The 16,754-nt window shown below is 35.0% G+C and overlaps 1 protein-coding gene across 2 annotated transcripts in view; it reads left to right on the top strand.

Moving 5' to 3' along the window:
- Positions 1–954: 954 nt before the first annotated feature.
- Positions 955–16,754, top strand: part of LOC125266302 (carbohydrate-responsive element-binding protein) — a 38,089-nt gene continuing 22,289 nt past the window's right edge. The window contains exons 1-5 of one of the 2 annotated variants that reach the window (XM_048186831.1): positions 955–1,636; positions 7,917–8,023; positions 9,135–9,217; positions 9,318–9,407; positions 10,251–10,289. In XM_048186831.1, the coding sequence (XP_048042788.1) occupies positions 1,299–1,636; positions 7,917–8,023; positions 9,135–9,217; positions 9,318–9,407; positions 10,251–10,289 (657 nt within the window). In that variant the 5' untranslated portion in view covers positions 955–1,298. The remainder of the gene's footprint in view (positions 1,637–7,916; positions 8,024–9,134; positions 9,218–9,317; positions 9,408–10,250; positions 10,290–16,754) is intronic. The other variant, XM_048186830.1, reaches the window with a different exon arrangement.

Genomic DNA, 16,754 nt, shown 5'->3' with positions numbered 1-16,754 from the left:
TATTTATATTTCACAAAACGTGTCTGTTTCATTGTATTTATTTTTATTTTGTGAAATGTATTAATTATTTATGATTTTACCATTTTGTGATAATGCATTAGTAATAAAACGGTACCTTTTGTTTGCATATAAATTATTTTATTTATAAAAATAATAATAAAATAAATAGATAATATAATAATTAAATAGAGCAATCATGTAAGATAATATTTATATTTCACATAACATGTCTGTTTCATAGTATTTATTTTTATGTTGGGAATTTATTAATTATTTAAGATTTTATAATTATTTTACCATTTTGTGATAATGCATTAGTTATAAAACGGTACCTTTTGTTTGCATATAAATTATTTATTTATAAAAATAATAATAAAATAAATAGATAATATACGAATAATAAAATAAATAGAGCAATCATGTAAGATAATATTTATATTTCACATAACGTGTCTGTTTCATTGTATTTATTTTATTTTGGGAATTTACTAATTATTTAAGATTTTATAATTATTTTACCTTTTGTGATAATGCATTAGCAATAAAACATTACCTTTGGTTTGCATTAAAATTATTTTATTTATAAAAATATATATACATACACTATATACTCTAAAGTATAATTTAATTATAATAATAAATATAATAAAATTATATCCTTAAATAAATATAAGAATACACAGATCTGTTTTACTACATGTGCTGTGTATAAAAAAGGCACACAAAGAGCAAATAAAAATAAGAATAAATAAATAAATAAAATAAGGTCAGAATTTAACGCCAAGATAACAACACGTGACGTTCTACTCTTCTGCGGCCACGTGGTACAACTAGGAGCTTGCAGAAGATTCCCAGTTTACAAGTTGTAATTACGAGCTCTACAAGGACATGAATGCTTTTTACAAGTTGAAATCTCGTCGTAATTATGGTAATTACGACACGGCGTGAACACACACCTCTACTAGCACATATTTACTGATCAAATAGACTCTTACTAATAATAGCAGCTAACATGATGCCACAGTACATAGCTGGGGCAGAGATCAACTCTTACATAATTGTGCTCGAGTCTAAACTGCCTCAGAGTGTTTAGAGGTGAAGTCTGAAACAGCTCAATGCAGCGTTTTAATCAGTGAGATTTGATCATTCTATCACGCTTGATCTTTGACCTGCAAGTGTTGCGTACTAAGTATGCAGTGGGACAGAGAGTGCGCGCGCCTCCTCACTCAGATGGCGTTTTTCTCAGTGATCTGATTTTGAGCGGCGTGACAGGACAGAACAACACTAGATCCGCTGCGATGGCAAAGGCAGAGTTCTCAGAAACCACAGAGCCCAGTCAGATCGGACCGGATTCGGAGTCTGATTCGGATCCGGATGATCACTTGCCCAGTGTGGACGCCGGAGCGGGATTCGGGTCAGTCCGGCGGACTCAGGTGATCCACAGCGGGCATTTCATGGTGTCCTCGCCGCACAGCGACTCGGTCAGGAGGAGAAGCGCAGCTCTTTATTATGATAATTCTGACACTGTTACTAAACCGGGCTGCCAGACCTACAGTTTCGGTCCGTTGAGATCCAGACGGCTGAGCATCGACCCCACTCTCACGCGCCTGTTTGAGTGTATGACACTGGCGTACAGGTAAAACAAAGCTATAATTTAACTCATATTCACCTCACTGCAATGTCTGCTTAAATATAAACAGTTAAAGTACAAAATTCACCTCATGTTAATGTTTAACGTTACATTACTATAAACTAGTACAGATAAATTACTAGATGACCTTACAATTCACTGCAATGTTTACATAACAGCGCATAACTGATATCTTAAGTGAAATTCACCTGATGGCAGTGTTTATTGTTACAAAACAAGTTCAATTACTTAAATTTTACCTCAGTGCAGTATATTAGGCGACTGTAAAACCGTTACAGATAAATTACTAACGTTAAAGTTGAACCTATATGTTACCTCACTGCAATGTTTACATAACAGCGCATAACTGATGTCTTAAGTGAAATTCACCTGATGGCAGTGTTTATTGTTACAAAACAAGTTCAATTACTTAAATTTTACCTCAGTGCAGTATATTAGGCGACTGTAAAACCGTTACAGATAAATTACTAACGTTACAGTTGAACCTATATGTTACCTCACTGCAATGTTTACATAACAGCGCATAACTGATGTCTTAAGTGAAATTCACCTGATAGCAGTGTTTATTGTTACAAAACAAGTTCAATTACTTACATTTTACCTCAGTGCAGTATATTAGCCGTTACAGATAAATTACTAACGTTACAGTTGATCCTATATGTTACCTCACTGCAATGTTTACATAACTGTAAAACAGCGCATATAACTAATATTTTAAGTCAAATTTAGCTGATGGTAGTGTTTATATTATTATAAAACATTTAAACTACAGATTAATCACAATTTAACTTAAATTTTACCTCACTGTAATGCATATAAAACTGTTACAGATAGATTACTACAGTTGAACCTGTATGTTACCTCACTGCAATGTTTACATAACTGTAAAACAGCGCATATAACTAATATTTTAACTCAAATTCAGCTGATGTCAGTGTTTAAATTATTATAAAACATCTAAACTACAGATTAATCACAATTTAACTTACATTTTACCTCACTGCAATGCATATAAAACCGTTACAGATAAATTACTACATTTTAACTTATACCTCACTGCAATGTTTACGTAACTGTAAAACAGTGCATAACTAATATTTTAACTCAAATTCAGCTGATGTCAGTGTTTAAATTATTATAAAACATCTAAACTACAGATTAATCACAATTTAACTTACATTTTACCTCACTGTAATCCATACATTACTATAAAACCGTTACAGATGAATTACTCATTACAGTTTAATTTATACCTCACTGCAATGTTTACATAACTGTAAAACGGTGCATATAACTAATATTTTAACTCAAATTCAGCTGATGTCAGTGTTTATATTATTATAAAACATTTAAACTACAGATTAATCACAATTTAACTTACATTTTACCTTACTGCAATGCATATAAAAACGTTACAGATAAATTACTCATTACAGTTTAACTTACACCTCACTGCAATGTTTACATAACTGGCAAGTAACTCATTTTAATTAAAATTTACCTGATGACAGTGTTTGTATTGTTATAAAACATCTTAACTGCAGATAAATTACATTTTAACTTAAATTTTACCTCACTGTAATGCATATAAAACTGTCACAGATAAATTACTACAGTTGAACTTATACCTCACTCCAATGTTTACATAATTGTAAAACATTGCATATAATTTCTATTTTAAGTCAAATTCAAATTCTATAAAACATCTAAACTGCAGTTAAATTACAATTTTACTTAAATTTGACCTCATTGAAGTATTTTACTATAAAACCGTTTAACTTACACCGCACTGCAATGTTTACAAAACTGGCATAACTTCCATTTTAAGTCAAATTCAGCTGATGGCAGTGTTTATATTGTGATAAAACATCTCAACTGCAGATAAATTACAATTTAACTTAAATTTACCTCACGGCATTGCATATATTACTATAAAACCATTACAGATAAATTACTACAGTTGAACTTAAACCTCACTGCATTGTTTACAAAACTGTAAAACAACTGATATTTTAACTCAAATTCACCTGATGCAAGTGTTTATATTGTTATAAAACATCTAAACTGCAGATAACGTTAACGATTATTCAGTTGATTATTTCTGACGATTAATTACTCGATTAATCGTCAAAATAATCGGCTGATTATTCAATAACCAAAATAATCATTATTGACAGCCTTATAATATAGGGATGCACCGATGTATCGGCCACCGATATTTATCAACCGATCTTTATATTTTCCATTACCTGTATAGCTCCGTAGACTAGAACATCTGTCAAAATAATAGTCCCACCTTAGTAAAGGAGATCTCATACATATTTAAACTTACAAAAAAAAAAATTTTTTAAATGTATACAAAAACAAGATTAATCATAATACAGTCTGTTACAATAAAGGATTAATATGTATTTAATTTACACAGTGAAGAATATGCAGTGTTATTTTACTTTATTTCTGTATCTGAAAACTATTAAATCTACCTAAAAAGCGCTGTTTATTTCATATGTATCTTTGTTCTGTTGTTTTATGTAGGACTGCTGAATGTTAAATGGATCCAATTGATTGTTATTAGAAATTATTTGATGATGCAGCAATAAACATGCTTGTGTAATTTAATGCAGGTGTTTTTGAACTTTGCTGATTTAAAACATGATCAAAATACTATCTATTTTGATGACAAAATTTCAAAACACATGAAGTGACAAATATCGGTATCAGTATCAGCCAATAATTGTTAAAATCGGTATTGGCCCCAAAAAATCCTATCAGTGCATCCCTATTATAATATATTATTAAATTTTAATGCAAGTTAAAAAAGTTTCACCACAGTAAGAAACTGAAGTTTTGAGAAAGACTGAACTCTTCTAAATTGAGTGTTGCTTTCGAAACCAATGTGAAATCCTTGACTGAGTTCAAAAAAAAAAAAAAACCCTCATCTGGACTTTGATAGGAGTTGGAAGTCAAATGGGGTGAGAGTTACAGAATCACAAGGGTAGAGAAAACCCACACCACTTTCTCCAAAACATACGCAGATTTTCTTTCTTAACCCACAATGATGCAACACACAAACAGCACTGTATTTTTGAGTTGTCTCACCTCTGAACAGAATCTTGAATGTCTTATTTATTTAAGCAATCCTGCTTTAAACCTTTTCTAGGTTTTCAGGTAGGCCATTAAAAACTTTGAGCCTATTTTTAAAGTGTTTTTGTTGGTATGCTGGTGTTACACAGCCTATAATGAAGTAATTTGTTAATTTTAAAGACTTATCTTTAAGGTTTTGTATTGTTGCATTTACTTAAAACATTCATTATTCGTGACACACTTTGCCAAAGACCTGGAGACACACTAAAACCTCTACACACTATCTGTTAGAAATATATAGTGATGCAATGACAGTATCACCTTGGCCGTGAGACAGCAGTAGCAGTTTATGACATGGCAATGACCTGACGTCAAATGAAATGAGAAATCATGCCAGCTTAGAAAAGCAATCAAAGACATCTACTCATATCACCACATATGACAATAGCATTATGAGTGTTGTTATTGGACAGTGATATAAAGTTATTGCGCCATAAAAACACTGTTTCTCTGGAATCATTTGTGCTACAGTAGTTAAGGCAAGATTTACTATATTGATCAAATTTAGGGTTAAGGTTTTGCACAAACCTTCAACCCGGTATATTAAACAATGCCACCATAAAGTTTTGCATGCACACATTTACATTTTTCTTCAGAAAATCTAACAAAAATAGTGTTTTCCTTTTTTTTTTTTTTTTTTTTTTTTTTTAAATATAGAGCAGGGTTTCTTATGGAAGCTTGTTTCTGCCACTAAAAAAAAAGGTAATTGGGACTTTTTATCTCGCAATTCTGTCTTGCAATTCTGGCTTTATTTTACACAATTCTGACTTTATAACTTGCAATTATGACTTTATATCTCACAATTCTGGCTTTATAACTCACAATTCTGACTTTAAATCTCGCAATTCTGACTTTACATCTCACAATTCTGCCTTAATTCGCAATTCTAACTTTATATCTCGCAATTCTGACTTTATTTCTCACAATTCTGACTTTATTTTTCGCAATTCTGACTTTATATCTCGCAATTCTGACTTAATTCGCAATTCTAACTTTATATCACACAATTCTGACTTTGTATCACTCAATTCTGACTTTATTTCTCACAATTCTGACTTTATTTTTCGCAATTCTAACTTTATATCTCACAATTCTGACTTTGTCTCACAATTCTGACTTTATAACATTTACAATTCTGACTTTATATCTCACAATTCTGGCTTTATTTTTCACAATTCTGACTTTATATCACACAATTTTGACTTTTTTTCTAAGTCAGAACCTTGGATTTAAACTCGTAATTGCGTCTTACAAAGTCAGAATAAAGTGATATAAACTGACTTTATATCTCGCAATTCTGACTTAATTCGCAATTCTAACTTTATATCACACAATTCTGACTTTGTATCACTCAATTCTGACTTTATTTCTCACAATTCTGACTTTATTTTTGCAATTCTAACTTTATATCTCACAATTCTGGCTTTATTTTTCGCAATTCTGACTTTATATCACACAATTTTGACTTTTTTTCTAAGTCAGAACCTTGGATGTAAACTCGCAATTGCGTCTTACAAAGTCAGAATTAAGTGATATAAACTGACTTTATATCACGTAATTCTGACTTTATAACTCAAAATTCTGACTTTATATCATGCAATTCTGACTTTATAACTTGCAATTATGACTTTATATCTCACAATTCTGGCTTTATAACTCGCAATTCTGACTTTTTTACACAATTCTGACTTTATAACTCGCAATTATGACTTTAAATCTCGCAATTATGACTTTATTTCTTGCAATTCTGAATTTAAAACTCGCAATTCTGACTTTACATCTCACAATTCTGACTTACATCTCACAATTCTGACTTAATTCGCAATTCTAACTTTATGTCTTGTAATTCTGACTTTATATCTCACAATTCTGACTTTGTCTCACAATTCTGACTTAATAACTCGCAATTCTGACTTTATGTCTCGCAATTCTGGCTGTATTTTTCGTAATTCTGACTTACATCTCACAATTCTGACTTTATGTCTCACAATTCTGGCTACAATTTTGACTTTTTTCTAAGTCAGAACCTTGGATTTAAACTCGCAATTGCGTCTTACAAAGTGATAAAAATGACTTTATATCATGCAATTCTGATTTTATATCTCATAATTCTGACTTTATAACTCAAAATTCTGACTTTATAACTCACAATTCTGACTTTATATCATGCAATTCAGACTTTATAACTGGCAATTGTGGGTGTATATTTTTCAATTCTAAAAAAAAAAAGTCAGAATTGTGAGATTAAAAAGTCACAATTACCTTTTTCATTTTTTATTTCCTAGCAGAAACAAGCTTCCATAGTTTCCCAAACTGATTTAGGGGTTTGAGCAGGAACTGCAGGGGGTTTAGTTAGATGAATTAAATCATTAAGATGTACAGTTAAAATTTAAGAAATGTAAAATAAAACATCTGAGTAAAAAAATATTTTATTTGTTTACCAACATTTCATGTAACCATTAACTGGCATCAAAGAACCGTGAACGTGTGAAAGCGTTAATTATTGAAGTACTAACTTAAAATTTCCGGGGGGATTCAAATGAATATTTTAGGAGTTTTGGAAGTAAATATTTCACCGCTGTTGTTGTTTTACAGCACAGCTACACTCAGAAAGCACATATACAGGAAGATGGAACATGTTTTTATTTCCTTCTGCTCAATGACGTCGAATCGGTGTTGTTTGTCTGGCAGCCTTCAAGCCAGATCCCACATTTTAGCAATCATTCTCACTGGACTCTTAGCAACAGAATGAACACAACACTCTTAGTTCACTTGCCTCTTGTTTGTAGAGATTAAGTGCACTAGAGCCTTCAGCAAATGGTGTAAAGTGTCGTCAGATAATGGGAAGCTGTGTCGCCACCGCATTAGACTGATGAAATTATTCCGACCGCAAACACAGTTTGTGCCTGTTGGATGGAAAAAGCATGTTTATACAGAGCCAGCAGGGTGAAAAGGGAAGGTTTCGCCATTGTTCTGCAGAATCCCATATGTCTTATTCTCAAACAAAGTTTATTCAGTTCATTTATGTTGTTTACATTTACTAGGCTAGCATTATGGTGCAGCATACAAATAAAATAGCATCTAATGTGTTGATTTCACTGATGTTTGTGTTTCCTCTCAGTGGGAAGATTGTGTCTCCAAAGTGGAAGTCTTTCAAAGGTTTGAGGTTGTTGTGGAGGGATAAAATCCGGCTGAATAACGGCATTTGGAGGGCCTGGTTCATTCAGTGTGAGTCTCTTGATCTCATTTCTAGTCTTGATTTACTTAATGTTACTCTTACTTACAGTTTACATCATTTCTCATGTAAAAGTGTTTTTCTAACCTGTTGATTTGGAAAACATCCTTCAGTATGTGTCCGTCATATCAAATCTCGGCTGTGTGATTGTTTATGTTAATAAAATGTAAACTGTATTATTGAACAGCTCCCAATATATGTTATATATAACTTTATCTGCATATTACATACAGTAAACTCACATAAAGCAATATGTATTGCAGATCAAATCTCAACTGCCTGATTTTTTTTTTTGGCACTAAATGTAACTGTTATCATCCAGTTCTTAATATAAATGTGGTTATATAAGAACGTCCAGCTTTATCCTCATATACAGTATACCCACGTATATAAATTTGCCCCATTTGGGTGTGAGCAAATACATGCCGTTTTTGTGCGTGTCCCTTTAAATGCAAATGAGCTCTGCTTTCCAGAAGAGGGCGGAGCTTAAACAGCTCAACAGCAACAAAGCTGGAGAATCTCACGCAGCCAAAATGAGGATTGTCAGTAACGGTGTTCAGCCTTACATTGTTCAAACCGGAGTCGACACTGATGGAGAGACTCAGGAAGAAGTTACAACTTTTAGAATGAAACTGGACGTTTCTGAATGGTTAGAGGATAAATTCATGTAGTTGCTGTGGAGTTGATTCAACTCATCCACTAGCATGTGCCGTCATGTTCATCTTTTGTGTTGAATTGACCCTCGTTTGTGAAGCAGTCCGGTGTAAAATGACGGCATGACAACAACACTCTACTACAACAACTCTTCCTCTTCTCTAAAGCAGCCCAACATGGCCCCGTCCCCTTTGTTGTGTGTTCCCGGGGGCGGGGTTTATGTAAATTTTGGGGTTGGTGATGTCACCAACCCGGGAAGAAGCTCATTGTAGTCCCTACCTGCCATTTGTTGTAGTCCTTAAAAAGCTGTAAAAGAAAATATCTCTCTTTGCATTGAACTTTGAGTGTCGTAACTTTGCAGATGTTGTTTATGCTCAGACAGCAACATTACACACTAACTAAAGTTTAAAAAATGAAATCATAATCAAGGAGCCCTTTAAATTGCTTTAGATGTGGAGAAAAGGAAGAACCCTGTGTGTGGGTTTGTCACGCCGCTGGAGGGTTCGGAGGCGGATGCCCACGGCAAACCTGAGGTGAGTCCAATCTCAAGGACAGACCTGAATCCTTAAATACATTTGTGTGTAGAAGAAAAGATTTTAATGTTTGGCACATGTTTATTTGTGGAATTTTCAGGCGATTGTTCTGGAGGGAAGCTACTGGAAGAGACGGATAGAGGTGGTGATAAAAGAATATCACAAATGGAGGATTTACTATAAGAAAAGAGTGAGTAACTGACATAATATAAAGGCTCAGTTGTGTATGATGGGCGGTACATCGGTTAATCTTATAATCAAAGTTCTAGTCATGAAAAGAAAAAATACCGTCATATACTGTGAAACCGCTAGAATCTTAAAAAATACTGTGATACAGATTTTTGGTCATACTGCCCAGCACTAGGTCAACTAATATGATTATTTTCAGTGGAAGATTGATAAATGACCAATATAATGGCAAAATATATAATACATCATGTCAGATGTACATACAGTTGCTGAAATTAAATAAATAGTCTTTTTGCACACAATATTTACAAATGGTACAAACATTTATGTCAATTGGCCAAGTGTTGTAGGCTGATAATCTCGGCCAAATATGGTTTGATTTTTCAACCTGGATTATATATCAATTTATCACCCCAATAATCCCACCATAAAATGACTGACATTGATTGTAGACATCTTCACTAAAAGTTATATGTGATTTCTAAAATGTGCCCATTACTTCCTGAAATTAGCTTTTAATACAAAATATGTAATGCAATTGTGTTTCTGAAGGTATCAGACCAGAGCTAGTAATATAACACTACATTTTTCCCACTCTGTTGGGATTACTGTTGCAAAACTCTAGGAGTAACTTTGGGTCAAGAACCCAAAGTTCAATATTCACAGGAAGGGCCTTTAAAATCCCTGACCCCAGTCACTATCACAAAGTGAACAAAACCAGATCCTAAAAATTCCCAGGTATTGACCCATCACTATAATAAGATCAGATTCAGCATTTTAAGGCCAGCTACTGTCTGAATTGTAAGAAACGGCTATTTCTGATTTATTATATTTTATTTTTTAGCTTCAGAAGAACAAAGATCTGCTGTCCATGCTACAGAAGGTAAGATCACATTATATTAATGCAGTAAATGACAGGAAGTAGTTTGGTTTTGCAGTTGCATCTGGTGTCTCTAGTCGTGCAAAAATCACAGAGGTTTGAAACAAGATTTTCATTGCTGGGTGAACTATCCCTTTAAAATTAGTCCAAATACAGTAAAGTCAAGTCACTTTGATTAAACTAATTACCAAATGGTGTTTTAATATAATTAACAGGGTACCCATGGAAAACATTTAAATATCAGGGAATTTTAAAACTATGATTTCTAATTCTAAGTCATGAAAATTTCCATTTTTTATTTTATTTATTTATTTATTTATTTTTAATGAAAATTTTAATTAGCCAGATATTGATTTTTGTATAGAGTAAAACCTGTAAGCATGGAATATTATGAGAGAGAGACATTATTAGAAATATTATTAGAGACATTTGTTCAGTAATAATTGTAATCGCTTAAATTTATTCACTCAAAATTCACTTTCCAAATAATTTCCAAATATTCTTATCCAGTAATCATTTGTAGGGATGTTTGAGTGACCTATAAACATGAATTGAAAGCCAAATGGTCATGACATGAAAAATAAAATTGTCCTTGATCTTTTGACATATAAGAGGTCTTTGTACAATTAAAACATCCAGCAAGTTTCATAGCTTAAAGGGGACCTATTATGCAAAATTCACTTTTGCATGCTGTTTGGACATAAATGTGTGTTGGCAGTGTGTGTACACAACCACCCTATAATGATAAAAATCCAACTACTCCTTTTTTGTTCTTAATCCCCATAAATCATAAGCAGTGTCTCAGAACAAGCCGTTTCCAGATCCCTGGCAGTGTGATGTCACATTAGCCACAGGCCCCGCCCATGAATGTTGACAGACACTGCCGTTTGAACATAGAACCGCCCTGAGCTAGTTTACACAGTCCGCCATTGCTGCACTGCTGAGAGTGTCTCCCAAGTGTTTTAGGTTTTCTGTAGCTGGATGGATTAATCCACATAGCTCTCTCCATTAACTCCCTAAAACTGAGCCGCTGAAGACGAGGTGGATTAATTTTGTTTTCCAAGAAAATGCTCCCTCAGTTGTGTCGAAATTTGTGTATGTCTGCGCGAATCATTTCACATGGACTGCTTTATGAAGGAATGTCGATACAAAGGGACAATACAAAACAGAGGTTGTGCTAAAAATTTGTTACTCAAGGATATACGAGTACAAACTGTTCATGATCCAGCTTACAGTCTCAGAGTGATACTGGATACAGCAGTAATGAAGGTGAGAGCACTTTATTACAGTTCATTGGACTCTCAGAGTTGATTTACGGATATAAAGTGTACCAGTTTATTAAGCACCACCCGAAAAGGCATAAGGTCTTTATATATATTTGTTTACTGTTAGTCGTAACGAGTGTTTCTGTGTAATTCGCTGTTTATGTTGATGATAACGCAAGGGAGAGAGAGAGAGTTTATGGATAATATTTTAACGCACACTTGCACTGTGTTTCATTAAGCTCTTACAGTGATTTTCTAGAGTGAAAACGGACGCTTCATCTTTTGTGTGAAGTACAATAAACGTTATAAAACTCATCTGTAAAGTTTTGGCCATCATTCGGATGGAGTATGGTACAACAGTAATATAGTGGATAAAAACAAGAAGACAATATAAGTTAGAACCGTAATTAAACTAAAACCATACCTGTTCTATCTCCATGCAGCATATATTCGCAGTTTCTGACATTATAGTGCATCCTGACTGAATCCTGACTGGGGAGAACGAGCTTTTGAAGCTCCGCCCTCTTAGGCCAGCACAGCAGCTCATTTGCATTTAAAGGGCACACGCTGAAACAGCGCGTTTTTGCCATAGACTGTAAAAAATATGGACGTAGTGTCCGTGACGTCACCCATAGAGTTCTGAACATCAGTTTTGACGCGCAAAGGCCACGGCCATCTTAGCAGCGCGTCACCGCACGTCACTCCCGGATAACTGAAAATGGGCAAAGAGGCGGGACGTGGTTGGAGCCCATGCGACTTGTTGCTGAAACCACGCCCACCTAGCATATCTATCTTAGATACTATCTAAAATATTAATAAAGATAACAATATCATTAGAAAGTACTAAAGGTTTACTGTCAATCTACGGTGTTTTTTAAGAGAACGTTATAGATGCTCTAACACCAGTAGGCTAATTAATTTGTGTGGGGTGTGAAAATAACACAAAAAAATCAACTGGGACTTCATACCTTTAATGAAATAGAGATCGCGAGATGAATCCAATCCATTGCACTTGTATAACTCTCAAATGTTCTCTCAAACTAATGAGCACGTTTCCAAAGTGTAATTTTTCAAAATAGTGCAGCAGTTTTAGTTATATCCAAGCAGTGCTGTCGGAGTTGTATATCCTCCTGGTATTGTCATTGTAGTAAATCTCAGGAACAAAACTTTTAGCCAATGCCACGACGATCCAACAACGTGTGTTCTGCATGCGAGCACATGTAATGTTACACAGACTGACATCTGTCTCGAGTATGCAGCAAGCCATATATTGTATAAAATAATCCAGAAAAAAGGCACAAATACGGCTGAGATGCCAAATTCAGTGGCTGAAATTAGCTGCTGAGGTAACATGACGGCTCACAGACAGCAGCGCCAATCCACCTGTCACTCAAGTGACCACGCCCTTATTTATGCAGAACTTTAAGGCTTAATATAATTTAAACGGATGAGTTATAAAAAAATTCACCCCCCTCAGAGTTGTCATGAAGGGCAAAATTAGCAGTATAGACCAAAACTCAATTTGAACCAGAGTGTAAACATGTTTTTTTCTGCTGTAAACTTGGCTGTTTTAACATTATGGTCAATGAGATTCTGCTCCCTTTTGCAGCCTGTCCCTAGCGGTCAGTCGATGAATCGCAGTTTAAATTACTTCCGTATTGGCTTCACGAGAAACTGGGGGAGGTTGCCGCTTGGTTTTTGCTCAACCACTAAAAGTGGCAATTTTAACATGCTATAAAAAATGATCTGTGGGGTATTTTGAGCTAAAACTTCACATACACACTCTGGGGCATCAGAGACTTATTTTACATCTTGTAAAATGGGGCATAATAGGTCCCCTTTAAAACGTCCTCCTCATTATAAACAAAGCACTCATCAAGCTCCAAAAACTGCTCGTTTGGATATTGTGGGATTTGTGACAGCACACGAGCAAATACATTTGCATATGCCCGCCTCCAAAGCAAGACATTGACGAGTAGTTATTCACCATTGCAACATAGGCCCCGCCCACTGGCGTTCAGTTGCTTTACGGCTGACATTTGCCTACACTGGATGTGAGCGTTGCATCAAAAGCAAACAGAACCCATTATAATCACTGACACCGTCAACGCTGATACAGTATACAGATGTGTTCAGTTTCTGTCATACTCCACACGCTTGAGTCTGTCGACAACAGGACAACTGTAAGAGTGAAAGAACGCTTGTTTGTGTTTCTGTACAGATCTCAGAATGATCCCAGTGTCAGAAACAAGTGGATGGTTTATTTTAATGGCGTCCTGGATTGCATCAGAGGATTATATGTTTGTTCGGAGCATTTTATTTCGTAAACGAGGCATAATGGAGAGTTCGCAAAGTTGAAAGAGGAAGCAGCCAACGGTATTCGATATGTCATGACCACTTTAAAGTTCATAACACTTCTGGATTCTGCAGGTACGCACATTGTTTCACAACCCAATCGCACCTGTTATTTCTTCTGTTATTGGGGACATTTTTGAAGGTCTCTTCCATGACTATGGGCCATAATGCAGCTGTGATGGTGGTCTAGTGTAAATCATTGATCTGGTAGAGTAGTGTAGTGTTTACTTTAGTAGGTTAGTGGTGCAGGTCATGTTTGCACAGTGCACTTCTATTAATAGTCGTCCCTTAGTTTTTGCTTCCCTCAGCTAGCCGAGAAATTAAAAAGAACATCCTTGTGAGTAAACGCAAATGCGCATGTTTATTTGCGTCACAGCCCCTCATATGGGTGAGAAATGAGTCATTTGATTGCTTTTACTGACTAAAGTGCTAATCTTCCCTTCTGTTCGATGAGGCCGTCAAAGAAATGCACATTCAGGCTTTAATCAAATCTGACCCACATACTGCAAGATGTGAATCCACAGCACTTCTTTTAAATGCATTTTTATTCATGTGCTGCTTTGTGGATACGAATTTGATTGATGATGCGAGTCCTCGCTTACAAATAAAAGTGCTGACGCTTCCAGATAATACTGTACCATGGTACTTTTATATATATGCCATGGTGCTGAATGGTTATTATATTTATATACTGTACTAAGGTTTTTGCAATGTACACTATTGTTAAAAATCTGGGGTCAGTCTTTTTTTTTAAAGAAATTAATAGTTTTATTCAGCTAAGATGCATTAAAAAGTGACAGTAAAGACATTTGTAACATTTCAACATATTTATATTTTAAATAAATGTTCTTTTTAACACTTGAATTCATCATAGATCCTGAAAACTTTTCAACATTGATAATAATCAGAAATGTTTCTTGAGCAGCAAATCATCATATCAGAATGATTTCTGAAGGATCATGTGACACTGAAGACTGGAGTAATGATGCTGAAAATTCAGCTTTTTAAAAAACAGTTATTTGAAATTGTGTGTGTGTGTGTGTGTGTGTGTGTGTGTGTGTGTGTGTATATATATATATATATATATATATATATATATATATATATTTATATTTTTTTTTTTTTTTTTTACTATTTTTACTTCCCAGCTAACAAGACATTCTAAAAATGTTTTGCTAAGTTATGAAAACATTATTTCTTAATCTTCTCTTAACGTTCAAAATGTCCAGTTTTTAAAAATGTCGGTTATATGAACATTTAGGGAACATTTGATTTTATCATAATGCAAACTTTATGGAAAATACATGTTCCTTTTGAATGTTCTCTAACCCTAACCTATAGGGGTGTAACAATGTATCGCAATACAAAAATGCAACAATAGGTATTGTGGATAGTGACAATAAGTATTATGTATAGTTCATCTAAAAGGAAAAATTCAAGTTTACAGAGTTTTAGTGTCAGTACTACATTAAAGGGGACCTATTATGCCCCTTTTAACATATAACATAAGTCCCCAGAATGTGTCTGTGAAGTTTCAGCTCAAAATCCCCCACAGATCATTTATTATAGCTTGTCAAATTTGCCCCTATTTGGGTGTGAGCAAAAACACACTGTTTTTGTATGTGTCCCTTTAAATGCAAATGAGCTGCTGCTCCCGGCCCCCTTTCCAGAAGAGGGCGGAGCTTTAACAGCTCAACAACAACAAAGCTGGAGAATCTCACGCAGCCAAAATGAGGATTGTCAGTAATGGTGTTCAGCCTTACATTGTTCAAACCGGAGTCGACACTGATGGAGAGACTCAGGAAGAAGTTACAACTTTTAGACGTTTCTGAATGGTTAGTGGATAAATTTATGTAGTTGCTGTGGAGCTGATTCAACTCATCGACTAGCATGTGCCATCATGTTAATCTTTTGTGCAAATCCAGCGTTGAATTGACCCTTGTTTGTGAAGCAGTCCGGTGTAAAATGACGGCACTCTTCCTCTTCTCTAAAGCAGCCCAACATGGCCCCGCCCCCTTTGTTGTGTGTTCTTGGGGGCGCGGTTTATGTAAATGTTAGGGTTTTTGATGTCACCAACCCAGAAAGAAGCTTGTTGTAGTCCCTACCAGCCATTTGTTGTAGTCCTTAAAGCGATTTTTGTAAAAGAAAATATTTTCCTTTGCATTGAACTTTGAACGTTATAACTTTGCAGATGTTGTTTATGCTCAAACAGCAACATTACACACTAACTAAAGTTAAAAAAGTGGAATCATAATCAACCACCACGTTTAAAAAGTCAACCATTGATGGTTTTGTGTCGATATATAGCAAGTACAGAATGGCAGCTAAGAGTTCACCGGAAATGCCCAAGCTGGCTTATCGAAAACCAGGAAGTAACCTTGCATATGCTCAATTTCGGGAAATAAAACCGTAACAGTTCCTTACCGTTCTTAGAACTGTTCAGCCTGACAGAGGAAAAGTGGCTTTTGAGAGAACCTTGCCAAAATGTTAGCCAAAGTTCAGAGAACGTTCCCTTTTTGCTCATTTTAGTTTTTTCCCATTCATCCTTATGGAGCTGTGTTTGTACGCCTCTTGCTTAGGCAGAAAGTAGTCATGTCCCTGTTTGCCCTGCAGCGTCTGGTGTTGAGGTGCAGTGTGTCAGCGTGCCAGTAGGAGGCAGTGAGTTTGCTCTCGGCCTCCACACGTGAGTGTGACAGCGGGAACTGGGTCAGGAACAAAAGAGCCACTCGCCTTCAATGATACGGAGAAACCTGGGAAAAAAAGACGGAGAAATGAAAACATAATGGAATCAGGCAGGGGTTCCTGTCTTTTACACATTCACGTTAAACTGCTGTCATTAAGACCTCAC

This window comes from Megalobrama amblycephala, linkage group LG4 (genome assembly GCF_018812025.1).
Source record: "Megalobrama amblycephala isolate DHTTF-2021 linkage group LG4, ASM1881202v1, whole genome shotgun sequence".
NCBI lineage: Eukaryota > Metazoa > Chordata > Actinopteri > Cypriniformes > Xenocyprididae > Megalobrama > Megalobrama amblycephala.
This window is presented reverse-complemented; position numbering and strand designations above follow the sequence as displayed.